A 17,340-nucleotide genomic window follows, 5' to 3' on the forward strand; every position below is an offset into this window, starting at 1 on the left:
AAACAGTCTTTCCAACAAATGGTATTGGGAAAACCACATATCCACATGCAAAAGGATGAAACTGGACCCTTACTTTGCACCGTATACAAAAATTGGTCAAAATGAATTAAAGACTTAAATGAAAGAACTAAAACTATAAAATTCTTAAAGAAAATAAGAGAAAAGCTTCATGACATTGGATTTGGCAGTGGTTTCTTGGACATGACATTAAAACACAGGGAACATGGGGCGCCTGGGTGGCTCAGTCGTTAAGCGTCTGCCTTCGGCACAGGTCATGATCCCAGGGTCCTGGGATGGAGCCTTGCATCGGGCTTTCTGCTCAACAGGGGAGCCTGCTTCTCTCTCCCACTCCCCCTGTTTGTGTTCCCTCTCTAGCTGTCTCTCTCTGTCAAATAAATAAATAAAACCTTCAAAAAAAACTCCACAGGGAGCAAAAGCAAAAACAGATAAATTAGACTATATCAAAATAAAAAGTTTCTGTGCATCGGGGTGCCTGTCTGGCTCAGTCAGTGGAGCATGCAACTCTTGATGTTGGGGTTGTGAGTTCGAGCTCCATGGTGGGTGTGGAGATTACTAAAAAAAAAAAAATCTTAAGAAAAACCTGTGCATCAAAGGACACAATCAACAGAACGAAAGGTAACATACAGAATGGGAGAAAATATTAGCAAATTATATATCTGATATATAAATAACTCCCACAACTCAATAACAAGAAACCAAACAACCTGATTCAAAAATGGGCAAGGGATGTGAATAGGCATTTCTCCAAAGAAGATATATAAATGGTCAACAAGAACATGAACAGATGGTCAACAAGAACATGAACAGATGCTCAACATCTTTCATTCATCTTTGGGAAAATGCAAACCAAAACCACAATAAGAGATCACCTCATGCCCATTAGGGTGGCTACTCCCAAAACCCCCAGAAAATAACAGGTGTTGGTGAAGATGTAGAGAAGCTGGAATGCTCGTGCACTGCTAGTGGGAATGTAAAATGGCGCAGCAGCTACAGTAGGTGGTGTGTGATAGGATTACCAGATGCTCCAGTGATTACATTTCTGTATATATACCCAAAGGAGTTGAAAGCAAAGTCCTGAAGAGAGATTTGTACATCCATGTTCGTAGCATTAGTTACAATAGCCAAAGAGTGGAAGCAACCCAAGTAACTGTTCATGGATGAATGGATAAACAAAATATTCTTCAGCTTTAAAAAGGAAGGAAATTGTAACACATGTTACAACATGAATAACCTTGAGGACATGATGCTAAGTGAAATAGGCCAACCACAAAAGGACAAATCAGGCTGATTCCACTTAGAAGAGGTCTCTAGAGTCATCAAATTCATAGAGCTAAAAGTAGAATGGTGGTTGCAGGGGCTGGAGCGGGGGTGAGAGAGACAGGAAGTTGTTGTTTAATGGGTGTAGAATTTCAGTTTTCCAAGAAGAAAAGACTTCTTGAGACTGGTTGCACAACAACGCAAATACACATAACACTACTGAACTCTACACTTAAAAGTGGTTCAGATGTTAACTTTTATGTTATGGGTATTTTATCATGATATTTAAAAAAGGCATAGCAATCTTCCCAATTCCATTTTTTTTGAAAAAAGTAGTTGATGTATATCGAAGTTTGAGCTCTTAAAGTGGTTTGTTGTGCGGGAGAAAGCTCAGTAGAATACTGGCTGTGAGCGCCCCCCACTGGGAACTTCCTGGAACCACCAGAGTCATAGGTTCTGCTACTCCCACCTTGCTGCTGGAGGCTCCAGAGCGGAGGGACAGCCCTGGTGGGCTCATCCCACTCTTGCCAACTAGGCCAGCACATTTTTTCTTTGACTTTGGTTCCTGGCAGGAAATGTAGGGGAAGGTGAGCAAATGGCCTTTAAATATTCAGATACTACCTAAGGAAGTTCAATCAAACAGGCTCAGAAGGTCAGACTAACCTCCAGGAGACATACAAGTCTGATTCACTGTAATCCACATTGCAGTGTTAGAGATGGATGGAGACAGGCTCTGGAATCTTCATCCTACCAGCAGTTGTCACTTACCAGACATGTGACTGTGGGCAAGTCATGTAATCTCTTTGGGCTAAATTCATCACTTTTAACATGAAGAAAATACCTCCTCTATCTATCTAAAAAGGTTATTAAAAATATATGAAATGAAACATGAAAATGTCTTAAAACTAGTCTAAAGAGCTATCTAGATAAATATGAATTCTTGTGAGCTCTGGATTCTTTGTTTAATAACTGGGGACAATTGTTTCCCCCTTGCTTGGACTTTAGAGGTAAATGGATATACACTGTGTAACACCAGAGCGAGCCCAGAGTAGGTTCAATAAGGGATAGTTATGATGGTTTTTACTTACTACTGTTCCCCTGTAAGTGGCCCTGCCCCACCTGCTTCACTAGGAGACGGAGGGACTTGGGGAGGTTGGATGCTGGGAGGTTGGAGCGGTGCATACATTTGACTCTGCTTGTCCAGCATCAATTCCCTTTCTGGCTTCTAAGGGCATCTCTATTCTTTCTTGGGTAATTTCCCTTCCCTTTCTCAGTCCGAGTGCTTCAGGTATGGTGCTCCCTCCTCCCTTCCCATCCCCAGCCTGGTCTTCCAGGATGAATCAGGGTATTCCTAGATATTCCATTATATGCCCTCCCATCTTCCCCTTGGCCACAGTGATGGGTTCAGCGATGGGCTCATGACCTAATCCAGGATAATGAAACACTACCCTGGGTCATCTGCTGCCCCCATTGGAAAAGGAAAACACTCTCTCTGAGATCATTTAGATGGTGAAATATGAGCCCGGAATCCAAGAGATGGAGAAAGGCACACAATGGATGAACAAATTTGGATACATGGGTCCAACCAAGTGTGAACCACTCCTGGACATTTTAGTTACTTGAGTCAATAAATCCAGCACCATCACCCACCCACCCCACTCCCCTCTTTTTTGGTCAGTTTGTGTTGAGTTTTTGCCATTTGCAACTGAAAGTTTGATTAATGTAATTAGGAGAGGGATAGGCTTTTGAATTTATCCCCCAACCTCAATGATGTCCCTTATTTTCCTTCTGGGAAGATCTCCATAAAAACAGCTCACCCTACGTCCAAACTCTTCCCCTTGCTTCACTTCCTGGGGATAGCCGTCAATCAGGAAGCCCTTGGTGTTGCTGAGGCTGGCCAACATGGCCTCCTTCAGGAGCTCCAGAATGATGCCCTGGAGCAGAGAGACAGTGGTCAGGATCTGAGCTCTTGTACAGAACAACACTAGCATTACCACCCATCTCCACTAGTCATCCCATTTTGGAAGGGAGAAAGGTTCAGATAAGATTAACAGCCGACAGAAATGTATCATATTTCATCCACTCTTAGGCTCACTTTCCCCCCACATTTTATTGTCTATAAAATTGGTAGATATCTTACAATCAGTCACAGTTTAATAGTGTTTTTTGTGCTGGTATATAGTTATATATGGAATAGTTTATCAGTTATATTTTACTGGGGTGTCTTAAAATAGCATCTTAGAATAGATGAAATATAGTGGCTGTATTTCATATGGTAACACTGCATAAATTAAGCATAGTGGCAGTTTAAAACTAGGCAAAACATGGTATAGAATGTGCTTCTCTGTTGATTTTTTCCAGTAAATATTTTATAACAGTTGATATTCACTGATTTGAGAGAATTGCTAGGGACGGTGGCTGGTTGAAGAGGAAGCATAAAGCTCTGTTAGCCAATACAGCCTGCACTGTACAAGCTCTAATTACAGAGCCTAGCGTGGGCCCTTATAGGGCACGAATGAATATTTTTTGATACCTATGGCATCCAGCAGCTCAGAGATGGATGGTGACTTGAAAGGAAAAAAGATGCATGAAAGGGATATTCTTTACTTAAACTATCTAAGGAAGATACCAGATTGCAAGATAATGCTATCATACTTTACAGAACTAGGCTAAAACATTATTTTCTATTTTCCAGAGGGTTCTAATTATAGGTTCTGCTGCAGCATGCTCACCTCTGCTTTGAAGGTTTTTGTGGGGACCAGTTTCCTGGGAGAATATGAGATAGGCTAACACTTGAGGGACTGGCAGAGCAACAGAGTGGAAGAAACCTGGGCCGGTACATAGTCTGGCAGATGGGTCTCTGCTAAGCACCCTCCACCTGCCTCTTGACTTTCACATCAGAGAGAAATAAAATGTAGCTATTGTCTTTTGGGGCTTCTTTTCTCCAGCAGCTTAGACTAACTGCAACACTCCCAAATATCCGCCCCCCCCCCCCCCCAAAGCAGCTGTTGCTTACTGAGGGCACCAGGTCGCCACGTTCCATGATGTCTCTGATCAATTTGCTTCTTTCAGATTCTGATGCCAGCTCATTACGCAGGAGCTCACTAGTCGAGAGATGTGTAAACCCATATTTTTCCACCAGCTTTTCACACTGTGTGCCTTTGCCAGAGCCTGGGCCACCTAGAAAAGGAGTCATGTATCAGACACCTGTCCCAAGTCGCCATGGTGTACAAGTCTATGCACTTCATTCACCAAGCACGTATGGGGGACTTATGCTTTATAGGGAGCTGTGTTGGGAGTTGTGGATACAGCGGAGAATGGGGTACATTCCTTGCCCTCAAAGAGTGGGCTGTCCAGGGCAGGGGGGAGGGCAGGCGTTATACACAACAAGCAGTTAGTAGGTAACTACTGTAGTGTTCTTCTGGGGAGAGTTCATGCTGCTCCAGGGGCACTGGGGAGGGGCGCGGGACTCTTTTGGTAGAGATGAAAGAGTCTCCTGGGGAACTGAATATGCTCATGTGCAAAGCACTGACCACGGTGCCAGGTACACAGTGGGCGCTCAACAAATCTTAGCTATTAATTTTTAAAATACATTGTTTTCATTTTCAAACAATCCCAACTGTGGAGAAGAGTTATCAGTAGAGAATAAAGAACTTCCTGAAATAGTTGAGAGTAAGTAGCTCCTGATGCCTCATCACTACAGAACACTTTGGTTTCATTGCCTCCAGACAAGGAGCTAAGCACATCTTGCTACATAACTACATCTTCAGAACCCATTCAGATTTCAGTGGATTTGTCCCAGTAATGTCCTTTGAAGCCAGTGGGTCAAATTCAGAATCAAGCATTGCCTTTAAGTTGTCAGGTCCTTCTGGTCTCCTTCCATATAGAAGGAGTGGAAGCTGCATGTTTCCTCGACACTTTTGAAGATTATTTTGTAGAATAGAATTCAATATGATTTTTTTCTGCTGTTTTCTGAATATTATTATTAGTTCTGAGTATGAGCCATATTCCTTGGATGAGCATTATACCCTGGACTCTTTCTCTTGCCTTCCCTCACCCAAATTTCAACCAATTGCTAAGTTGTAAGACCTTCTTTGCAGATGTAAAATCATAGCTAACCTTTATCAGGAGCTTACTGTACCACCCACTGTTCTAAGCATTTTATGTATTAATTTAAAATAATCTTAAGAGGCAGGCACTCTTGCCCTCATTTTATAGATGGGGAAGCAGAGGCACAGAGAATTAACTCAACTGCCATAGCTGCACGGCTAGTATGTAGCAAGTCAAGGATGTGAAGCCTGGACTCTGGCTCTTAGAGGCATTTCCTCCTCTCTTCCCTGCTAGCCAGGCTTGTCTATAGGATGAGCAGGTCCTCAAGAGTAATTCCGCCTCTGCAGGGGGGAGTGGGTGAGGCTCTAGAGTCTAGCAGACCTGCTAGCAGGATGATTTGCCTGAAAAGCACTGACACTTCTGAGCTCCAGAGCATTCAACGGCTTTCCAGTCCCCACAGGATAAGATCCAAACTCCTTAGAGTGGCATTTCAACCTTCCAGAATCTAGTTTAACCTCTCCAACCTTTTTTTTTTTTTCATTTCTTATCCTCGTCTAACACTGTCATGTCCAGCTACATACTGTCCCTGCAACAAGACATATTTTTCCAGCCCACCATGGTTTTGTTCTCCCAGATCCTCAGCCTTGTAGGCCCTTCCTTCCTCCTCTAACTATTGGGATCCTCTTCATCTCTTAGGCCTCCGTCAGTTGCTTGCCCCTTCTGCCAGGAATCAGTCCTGCCCACCCTCCCCTCTGCCAGAGGGAGTGGTTTTGACAGCATGTGGGTGCCCTCGGCCTGCCTGCCACTTGGCCTCCAGGTCCCTCACTAGTATAGCACCTTGTACACAGTAGGTGCTTCATAAGTGCCTGAGGAACTGAACTTTTTCCTGTTAGAGGGAATACTGAACACTAAAATGCAAAACGTGGTGGAGATGTTAACATGGTAGTGAGGATTTATGACTTATTCCGCCATTTCCCGGGTTCGCCTCTCTTCATATTCAAAACCCCTTTCTCAGGACAGTGAGCAACTTCCCTCTTGAGGGAAGCTTAGTTGTCGTTCCTCGTTAGAAGAAGGGCCTCGTCTTTTCTCTCCTTTGCCTTGGCAGATGATAAAGGAAAGGTCCACGTCTTCTACCTTCCGCTGTCTGCTAACTGGGAAGGGTTCCGACACCTCACGGGACTGTCGTGGGTGGGCTAGACGCAACAGGAAAACAGCGGTTACAGAGGCTCACAAAAAGAGGGCAGACCACTCAGGAGGAGCAGCTGGTCCCCAGCTAGTGCCACACTCGCTCTGAGCACCAGGACTCGTCTCCTACGATAACAGAAACGGAGCGGGAGTATGGGAACAAGAGAAGGTCACTCAGGCACGAAGTGCTTCCAGATAAACGAGTAAGGATGACGAGGGGCTGAGCCCCTGCAGACGCCTCCGGGGCTTCTGTGGCCAGATTCACCTAGAAACCCTTCTCTTAGGATGGCTGGAAGCCAGTCATGTGGAAAAGGTATTTTCAGACTCGGCTTACAAGGCAAAAATGCTGCGCTCCAATGACTTTCTTCCTTCAGCATTCCACAAATCCGACTATTACAGTTTTTGTTCCTCTAAAATGTTATTTAATAAATTTTGACGCAAAGGCAATTAAAAATCTTCTGCTCAAATGAACAACAGCTGTGTGTTCAACGGCAGCCCTGCCCCACTTAGGAGCCTTTTGTGGACCAACAGCGGCAAATTCTCAGCATTCTTTGGCCAAATGGTGCAGGCACAGTGGAATTTTAAGTAATCCACACAATGCCTTGATTCTTCCCATGGCTCCCAACTGGAGAACAAAGTGATTTTTATCACTGCGGCGCAAAAACTGCAAGTAGAAATATGAATTTTCATATCATGTCACTTGCACATCTTTGAGGCCTTACGACTTTTAAATAAAAAACAATGGGGTCTTGATATCCCTCCAGGATAATTTGTTATAATGGAAAAAAATCTTTTGAGGTGCCACATATCAGAACGAGTGGGCTGTGTTCTCAGGTGACAAGATGACTGATAGCAGATGAGGAGCTGTCACATTTCCTGTCATCTCACTGACTTCTGGTGGATCATTACTCAAGGCTCACAGCCCCGAGCGACCCTATACGCAAGACCTCGCGGTGTCATTCACACAGCGTCTGCGATATGAGATCCTGTTTTTGAAGGGGTCGTCAACACATCAAAAGAAAAAAAAGTTGAGAAATCTTTCTTCTCGACCTCCAATATAATTTAAAATTTTTTCCATGGAAAGCCTAAGGCACTATATTGTGCAAGCGGAAATACTCGGAACTCTCATGTCACAGCTCAGTAGGTGCCCCCCACCCCACCGACTGAAGTTCCAACAGAGCTATACAGAAGGAGGCCCTGCAGAAGAGCTGCCAACCCGGGGTCCTTGTTGTTCTTTGAGGTGCAGCTGAAAGCTGCATCACCTCACAGGCCCGCGTGGCCCCCTTCTCCAGTGAGCTCTCTATTTCCCGGAGCCATCCTCTGCAAGGAGGCAGCTCCTGGATCCATCAGCCAATCCCCTCTTAGGAGCCAACTCCTGGCTTCGTTGGCTGGGCCCTGCAAGAGAAGACCTGACTCCAAAGCAACTATGGCAGGGTGCTTGGCGTCAGGATGGGATGGCAAAGCTGGTGTGTGGTAGCACATTCTGGGCTCAGGAAGAAAAGACCAAACAAATCATGATGTCAGGTGGAGAACTAGTTGAACCCCCCCATCCAAACAAATGCAAGTATGTAAGTTTCTATTACACTTTTATCTTTAAATATTTCAAATAGTAATGGCATAAAGCAGGTTATAATGTCCTTTGTTGGCATTTTACGGTTATCTTGTTAACTGTAGGGTGCCACCTGGAATGAACCCTATTAATACAGCTCTTCATTTGACTAACATCTGCTGGGCAGCATTGGCGAAGCACTGAGAGTAAAAAGACTCCGAGGCCCTGTCCTTTCCATCAGAGAATTCGGTCCAATGGCAGGCTGGCAGGTGAACCCAACATCACAGCAGTGAGACAGGCCAGTGAGCCGGGTCTGTAAACACCATCGCACAAACACTGGGAGGGACTCAGCACCCCGGCAGGAATCAATGAGTATGCACAATTCACTGACACAGGAAAAGAAGAGCATGAAGGGTGAGCTGGCACCTTTAGTACAGTGGTTTGGAGTGTGAGGAGGTCCTGCGGAGAATGGCAGGAAGGCGAGGAGAGTAATGTACTGGGAAGGGCACTGGGCAGGTAGATCGGTCAATAAAACCCCGGCTCTGCCCCTTACAAGTCGTGTGGCTACAGGGGAGTCTGACTTTCCCTGAGCCTTAGTTTCTTCATCTGTAAAATGAGGGGAAATGAGAACCAACTCTCTGCCTCATTCCACCTTAGACGCTCCTTCCTCCTTCTCTCCCATTCCTGACCAGTTGTTAAGACAACTTTGAAAAGCTGAGTCTATGTTTGAAAAGTCTCTGAAATCTGTCCCTCTCTCCCAAATCTCATGAAAAACTCTCCTTGTCCCCACCTCTTTGCCCAAAGATTGGTACTTGGTAAATGTTACATATAAAAAGGGAAGGTTCCTCATCCTGCTAGTTCTCCAGAGTTACATCTGCAGGGTGTCATCCAGCGTATCGGGGTTTGAATTACACATAATCTAACATTTGGGGATTAGCCATTACTTAGGGATGTCCAGACCATTTGTAGGTAATTAAGATACATATCAGCATCTGTGTTTACACACACACACACGTAGATTTAGAAAACTCAACAAAGTTTATTTTCTGTAAGACACTGCATTCTCTGGGTTCTAACTGTCATCAACAAAGTTTTCCAGGCCTTCATTCCCACCCGAGCCTCAGCATTCTTTAAACCTCTTCAGCACCAATGACCTGCATCACTGACCCAATTTTAGCTCCCTATTGATCTGGCAGAAACTGAGAGTTCCTTATGGTGTGGGTCTGTAGTTCCACTCTGCTCATGTCTTTCTCTCCCCTTTTTCTTTTCCCTTGACCTCACTTCTCAGCTTGTTCTCTGCCCTCTTTGTGACCTCATTGAGTTGGTCCATTCCCTTTGGACCACTTACCTCCTTAGCCAGCTAGACATCAGGCCCTTTCAATTTTTTTTTAAGATTTTATTTATTTGACAGAGAGAGCGCACAAGCAGGGGGAGCTGCAGGCAGAGGGAGAGGGAGAAGCAGGCTCCCCGCCCGATGTGGGGCTCGATCCCAGGACTGGTGCTTGATCCCAGGATTTGGGATCATGACCTGAGCCGAAGGCAGATGCTTAACGACTGAGCCACCCAGGCAGCCCCACCAGGCCCTTTCTGATAGCTGTGAATCCTTTGACCCCATTGAATTCTGTTGTGGCTGCCATGAGAACCACCAACTACTCTGTGCCCAACCCACTTACTTTACTTTATGTGCATCTACTCCGGGTTGCTAAGGATTCCTTGACAAAGCCAGAGAACTAAGCCAACCTGGGTCATGCTTTCTAACTTCAAAATAGCTTCTACTGCTTCTGTGTAAATATATTCCTCTTTTGCTGATATCAAATTGGATGTCCATGGATAGATTCTAGTATTTCCCCATTGTCCTCAAATCTCCCAACATATTCTTCCAACATACTCAAAGGTTCTTATTCTTACAAGTATTATTTATTTTAAAGATTTTATTTATTTATTTGACAGAGAGAGACACAGAGAGAGAGGGAACACAAGCAGGGGGAGTGGGAGAGGGAGCAGCAGACTCCCCGCGGAGCAGGGAGCCCGATGCGGGGCTCGATCCCAGGACCCTGGGATCATGACCTGAGCCGAAGGCAGACGCTTAGCGACTGAGCCACCCAGGCGCCCCTCAGGTGCCCCATTCTTACAAGTATTTTTAATCCTCCTATTCACTAGGAAGGTGAAGATTATCTTCTTTCCTCAACATTTTCAAATCATATGTGTCTTCATCTTTTGTCTTCCATCCCTCCTTTCTTTTGTTTGGAAGACTATTTTACACAACTGTTCAGCTGAAGGTGGATTTCTCTGCTTTGGCTCTTGTCGCACCATATGGCATTTTCCTTGACAGCACTTCTCATAGTATAATGACTCTCATCTCTCTACCATCTACTTAAGGTCTGTCTTCCATATTGGACTCGATGTTTCACAAGCATGGGCTATGGGTATGCTTTGCTCATTCTGGTGCCCAAACATAGTGCGAAACACAACAGACGCTTCATAATCGTGGCTCAAAGAATAAATTATTTTTATTATTTTTTATTATTTTAATTCCAGTAGAGTTAACGTACAGTGTTATGTTAGTTTCAGGTGTACGATACAGTGACTCAACACTTCCACACATCACCCGGTGCTCATCTCAAGTGCACTCCTTAGTCCTCATCACCTATTTCATCCATCTCCCCCAAGAATAAATTATTTGATGATGAAAGGATCCTCACCTCCTTCCTGCTCCAAAAACTTGCTCCTCCTTCTTGTCCACATTAAATGTACTCCTCTCATTTGGCACCATCTTATCTCTCTTTTGTGTAACAATAGGCTGGTTTCTTTCCAATCCAAATGAAAATATTTCTACTATTGTCTGCATCCTCTAGTTATTTTTATATTCTTTCCTATTTTTTTCGGCATCCTAAAACTGTTTCCATTTCCCTCTCTTTTACTGACTCCCTGTCCTCTTGCAAGCCACATCCTGCTGTCATCACTCTCTGAAGTTGATCTTTTAAGAGTTTAAGAGTGATTGTGTAATTGCCATATAATCTAATGACCTTCTTCTAGTCTTTACTGTTTTTGTCCCTTTAGTAGCATTTAATACCATTGATAAACATCTTGGAATTCTCTCTTCCACTGGCTTCCAGGACACATATTTTGCCCACATTCTCTTCCTTCCTTTGCTAGGCTGAAGCTCACAGAAAGTAGAGACTGCTTTATTTTTGTTGGTATCCCCACAGAAGCTTGCATGGTGTCACAGGCAACTGTTCAGTAGGGCCAATGTCTAGGAGACTTGTGGGCCCACAAAAGTGACAACTCAATTTCCTTTCATGTCAAAGAAACATTGGACCAAAGGACTCAAGTTCCAAGTTTATATCTCATACCTGTATCTAGTTAGAGGACACTGATCAAGTCACTTATCCTCTTTGAACTTCAACCTCTTTAATTACAAATTAGGGAACAGCACTTTTATATTGTGATTTTAACATCTTTAAAGATGGATAGTCTTCACAGTTATATGAAGGTATCAAATATCTTTTGCATATCAAACTATCCTATTTTTATATGGTCATGAGAGTTTAAAAATCTATTCGATTCCTACCTCTTGAAATACTTCTTTCTCCCTAAATGAAAATGTGCCCCAAGGTTGGGTTTAGGTTTTTGTGACTGAATGATTCCTTTCCGAGAAAAGCTACTATTCCTTCGGATCATGAACTGACCGTGCCCTAGGAGTGATCCCAGCCACTGTAAGGCTATGAGTCACTTTCAGCTTTCTGTATCTGGGGTGAGCTGTATCACCATGCTGAGTTTCAGCAGGCTGTTGCTGAGAACTGACTCTGTCTGGCTGGAAACAACTAAGAAAAATAGATCTTTATCCTCAAAGACAACATCTCTGTTAGGTTCTGAAATGCACTGCTGCTTCAGGTTATTTGGTGAATAGGATAAAATATGCCAGTAACAGGGTCAGTTGCAGGTTATATGGAAAAACTTCACATGTGACCATGAACTTCTCGATGGCAGGTGCTATGCCTTCTGTATCAGGGCCTGGTGTATAGTGGGCACTCAGTAGTTGTTAGATCAGTGAATGAATGAATGGTAAACAAGCTGAGAGCTTCAGGGAATGGGAGGTAGCCCTGTGTATGACACTGGGAGTTAGCCGACTTTGGTTCTAGGCCCTTCGGGCATTGAACGAGCTGAGTGATCCTGTGAGAGCTTGGGAGATTTTGCTCTTTGGATGCTGGCTTCCTTGTCTGTGAATTGAAGAGTCTGGACTAAATTTTTTTTTAAAGATTTTATTTATTTATTTGACAGAGAGAGAGCAAGAGAGAGCGAGAGAGGAAACACAAGCACGGGGAGTGGGAGAGGGAGAAGCAGGCTCCCCGCTGAGCAGGGTGCCTGACGTGGGGCTCGATCCCAGGACCCTGGGATCATGACCTGAGCGGAAGACAGATGCTAATGACTGAGCCACCCAGGCGCCCCAAGTCTGGATGAAATTAGTGGTTCTCTCTCTCTCTGTGTTTATGTGTGTGTGTTTTATTACTCTTCCTGAATATTCAAACTCCCCTTCCATAATGCTCCTCTCTGAGGAAGGATTATTTACCCCTACTTTTTTTTAACTTAGGAGTTCCCAAGTGCTTTGGTCAATGAAATATGAGCAGAAGTGGATGTGAGTCACATCTAGACAGAGGTTTTTATAGCCAGGACATGGTTTCCATGTCTCTTGTCCCTTCACCATGAAACTAGCAATGTTTCAAATAGTAAGGGTTCCGTCAGCATGGTTACCAGAGTGAATCCTAGTCACCTGTTGATGAACATGTAGTATTAGTCCAGAACAAGAAGAAGAAGAAGAAGAGGAGAAAGAAGAAGAAAAAACATCTTTGTTGTTCTACACTACAGAGATTTTTAGGTGGGTTTATTTGTTTCTACAGGCATAAGCTAGCTTCTTCTGACAGATACTTTCCCAAACTTGACTGTGCAGAAAAATCACCTAGGGTATTGAAAACGTTCCCAAATCAGTAGATCTGTGAACCACCGGGGTTGAAGCCTGGGAAATTATAGTTTTAGAAAGCTCTCCAGGGAAAGTATACAGATATCTGCATTTCACTTTGAAATGTGTAAGGAAAAAAAAGATGTATTGATGGCTGGATAGAGGGATGGATAGAAGGACAGATATGTGATAAAACGAGTTTTAGTAAAATGTTAATGGCAGAATCTAGGTGGTGGCTGTTCCAGTGTTCACTGTAAAATTCTTTCAGTTTTGCTGAATGTTTAAAATATTTTCATAATAAATAAAGATGATCAGATGATCTTTAAAAAATTCCCCAGATGATTCTGATGATTAACCCAATTTGGAACTTCTAGATTAGATAACCTTTAAAGAAGGTAATGTGCTGTGAACTCCCCAGTGTTCACTGCGTGAGTCTTTGTTGATCTTTCCTTTAATATTTACAATGTAACAATGCTGAGATAATGGTTCTATTGTGAATGAATACTTGTTACAATCGTTAATAAAAATCCTCATCGCCTTATCAATAGCAGGGCCATCCTCTCTTTTGCAGATGAGGGGAACTTTTTGTTTTCTCTGCATCAAGCCTGAGAGAATAGAAGGGGGGACTGTGGCCTATTTTGTACCAATGAAGTGGCTCAGAGACAGACATGTTTGGGAAGTCACTGCAGACTGTTCAGACAAAGATGTCTGGTTCACAGTGCTTTGGCTTGATATTTGATCTAATAAGTATCTATTCTATCAGTGTGTGTGTGTGTGTGTGTTTTAATGTTTAGGAGTCACAGCCTTGGTGCCTGTCTTTTCCTCTCATCCAAGACCTGAACCTTCCTTGCCTTATCTGTATGTAAGAGCTAGAGTCATTTAATCCTTACAACAACTATTTGAAGTAAGTGCTATTTGCAACCCTATTGTACAGGTTAAAAATCTGTATCTGAGGGCACACCTGTGCCTTGGTAACTGCTAAGCTCTACAGCCTCTCACATGTAAGGCCATTCTGGAAATCAGGTAGACCTGCTATTCAGAAATGCACTGCACAGCCTTCAGTCAACCAGGAGCCAGGCTTTCATGATGGCCCCATAAGGTTGCCAGCTGACATCCAGTTAATTATTACATCAGACAGGCTTACACTACACCCCATAACTGCTCATCTAAAATTTGAATTTAACTAGCTGTCTTGTATTTGTATTTGTTAAAACTAGCAACCCTATCAGCCCACCACTTACTAACCTGGAGACATTAGGGACATGATTTCATCTCTGTTTTGACAACTCGAACAGTCCTGCCATTCACAGAATCTATCATAGGTGTAGAAAGACATGTGAAATGTCTAATTAAGACAAGACTCTGGAATTGGATTCCTTGACTTTAGCTCTTAGATAGAGACAAGACAAGGAAGGTTCAGGTCTTGGGTGAGAGGAAATGGCATGCACCAAGGCAGTGATTCCTAAACATTTCCACCACATGATGCTGTGAACTCCTATAGCTCTTAGTACAAACCATTCTCCATCCTAAATCCTTTTCCATTCTAATCCCATCTCCATCCCAACCACATCCCCATCTAAACCCATCTCCTTCCCCTATCTATCTCCATCTTATATCCATCTCCAGACCAAACCCAAATCCATCCCAACCCCATGCCTATCCTCACCCCATCTCCATTCCATCCCACCTTCATTCTACCACCCACCTCCATCCTACCCCATCTCCATCCCACCCCATCCCCATCTCGGCCCCATCTCCATCCTAACTCTATCTCCAAACAGAGACAGAGACAGGATTTCCAAATTGTAGTATAAATACTACTAAAAAAACCTGTCCTTTTCTTCTTCAACCAGAGGTCTCCAGGGCCTGTTCCAGACCTGACTCACCAAGCTTATAGACTAGAGCCTTCCAAAAGTTGCTTCAGTCAGGCTCCTTTTTTTTTTTTTTTTTTTGAGGGGGAGGGGGAGGAGCAGGGGTAGAGGGAGAGAATCTTAAGCAGGCTCGTCTGCCTGATCTCACAACCCTGAGATCATGACCTGAGCCCAAATCAAGAGTTAAATGTTTAACTGACTGAGCCATCCAGGCACCTCCAGTCAGGCTCTTCTTCTTCTTTTTTTTTTTAAAGATTTTTTATTTATGTACTTGACAGACAGAGACATAGCGAGAGAGGAAACACAAGCAGGGGGAGTGGGAGAGGGAGAAGCAGGCTTCCTGAGGAGCAGGGAGCCCGATGCGGGGCTCGATCCCAGGACCCTGGGATCATGACCTGAGCTGAAGGCAGACGCTTAACGACTGAGCCACCCAGGCGCCCCAGTCAGGCTCTTCTTATTTAGGTCTCTAAATTCTGAGAATTCACTGTTGTAGAGTATTCTGCCTCTTCCAAATTCATCTTAAATTTATGAAGCCACCTTTTTTCCTATTTTGTAGCCCACTTTACACTATGATCTTAGGCATGCATTAAATGAATATAGTAGGCAATTTACAAACTTAGCCTATCCTTTCTATGTTTTCCTTCTTTTAAAGAAAATAGTTTTTCTCTACTGTCAAAGAAATATATGCTCCTTATTGAAGATTTAAATAATTCAGAAAAGTAAAAAGAAAAATTTCCCATAATCCTACTTCCCAAAGGTAACTGCCAGAAATATTTTGTTTTCTTCCTTTTTTTTTTTAAAAAAGATTTCATTTATTCGTTTGAGAGAGAGAGAGTGACAGAGAGAGCACAAGCAAGGGGAGAAGCAGAGGAGGAGGGAAAAGCAAGCTCTCCGCTGAGCTGGGAGCCTGACATGGGGCTTGATCCCAGGCCTCTGGGATCATGACCCGAGCCAAAGGCAGACGCTTAACCATCTGAGCCACCTAGGCGCCCCTGTTTTATTTCTTTGCAGCTTTTCTACACATGGTCTTCTGGTTTGTTTTTCACTGGGAATCTGTCTGCGCTGACATTTCTCCTCTTTGGGCTTCTGTATTCTCGTCTGAAAATAAGCTTGTTGGACTAGATAAATTCCAAGGTCATTTCCAGCACTGCCAGTCTATATTTCTGTCTTTGTCAGAGAACATAGAGGATATTTGTACTTGCAGTCTATTTATGTGCTGTAAAAGGAAGTGAGGATATTTAAGACCGGTAGAGACATTTGTAGTGATGTTAGTTGGATTACATCTGGGGTTTTGTGTTCAATTTTGGGCCACACCACGGAAATTGGAAGTCTTATATGCTATGATGGGAATATAAAATTGGTACAATCTTTTAGAAGGGCAATCTGGTATATAAGTCAAAAGTCTTAAATTTTTTTAATCAGTGGTCGTAAGAAAAAAAATCACTGTTTAGTACATATTCATTAGAGAATTTTTAATGAAAGCAAAAAATTGGTGAAAAATGCATGACAGTAGGAATAAATTGAATAAATTATAGCTATGCAAAGAAATAGTGTGCAGTCATTAAAATGATGTATTGAAAGAGGACAGATACAAACAAATACATATACTATGATTCCATTTATATAAAGTTCAAAAATATCTATGGTATTCCTTGTAGGGGACAGTGAATAGGAGGGGGTACAAGGAACCTTCTGGTGCTTTTCTGTTTTTCTGTTTCAGTTCAATTGCAAGAAAACCTCAAGACATGACATAGTATATTCAGGATCTTGGAAAGGCCCCTAAGATATTTTGTTAGGTATAAAAAGTAGGATTTAAAGTTGCATGATCTCATTTTGATGAAGAATATATATTTAAAAAATATATATACATAGAAACAAGAGGGCTATAAATCAACTTCTTAATAGTATTAATCTTTAAGCTTTGGGATTTTGGGTGATTTGTTGTGATCGATACATGTTTTCTAGGATGAAGATGTATTTTTAAAAAATATTTTATTTATTTATTTTGAGAGAGAATGAGCAAGAGAGAGAGATCGAGAGAGAGAGAGAGAGCACAAGAGAGGCAGGGGAAGGGCAGAAGGAGAGGGAGAAGCAGACACCGTGCTGAGCAGGGAGCCCGACACGGGCTTGATTCCAGGATCCTAACTTGAGCTGAAAGCAGACGCTTAACCGATGGAGCCACCCAGGTGCCCCAAAGATGTGTTATTTTTATAAAAAGAAAAGTTCTTTAAGTAAAAAAAAAAATCTGGTAATCTGTTTTAGGAGAGATTTTGGCTGCATGAGTCCCAAGAGAAACGAGGGAGTGGGAAATAATAAAAATAGAACAAATTCCTCAAGGGTAGTTTTTCCCTCTGGTCCTCCCTTGCCTGTTCACCAGCCATGGACTCATCCTTGGTCAATATCACATTATCTCTCTGCATCCAGGGCTTCTATGATTTGGTCCATCTTCT

The 17,340-nt window shown here is 43.1% G+C and overlaps 1 protein-coding gene across 1 annotated transcript in view; it reads right to left on the minus strand.

Moving 5' to 3' along the window:
• The window catches only part of AK5 (adenylate kinase 5), a 239,572-nt gene that overhangs the window by 23,955 nt on the left and 198,277 nt on the right, over positions 1 to 17,340 (minus strand). The window contains exons 11-12 of the mRNA XM_045897391.3: positions 4,295 to 4,458; positions 3,096 to 3,212 (exon numbers count right to left, since the gene is read on the minus strand). Coding sequence (XP_045753347.1) covers positions 3,096 to 3,212; positions 4,295 to 4,458 — 281 coding nt within the window. The remainder of the gene's footprint in view (positions 1 to 3,095; positions 3,213 to 4,294; positions 4,459 to 17,340) is intronic.

The sequence above is a fragment of the Mirounga angustirostris genome, unplaced genomic scaffold (genome assembly GCF_029215605.1).
Source record: "Mirounga angustirostris isolate CCGP_5_RB_7025 unplaced genomic scaffold, mMirAng1.0.hap1 SCAF_4, whole genome shotgun sequence".
Classification (NCBI taxonomy): Eukaryota; Metazoa; Chordata; class Mammalia; order Carnivora; family Phocidae; genus Mirounga; species Mirounga angustirostris.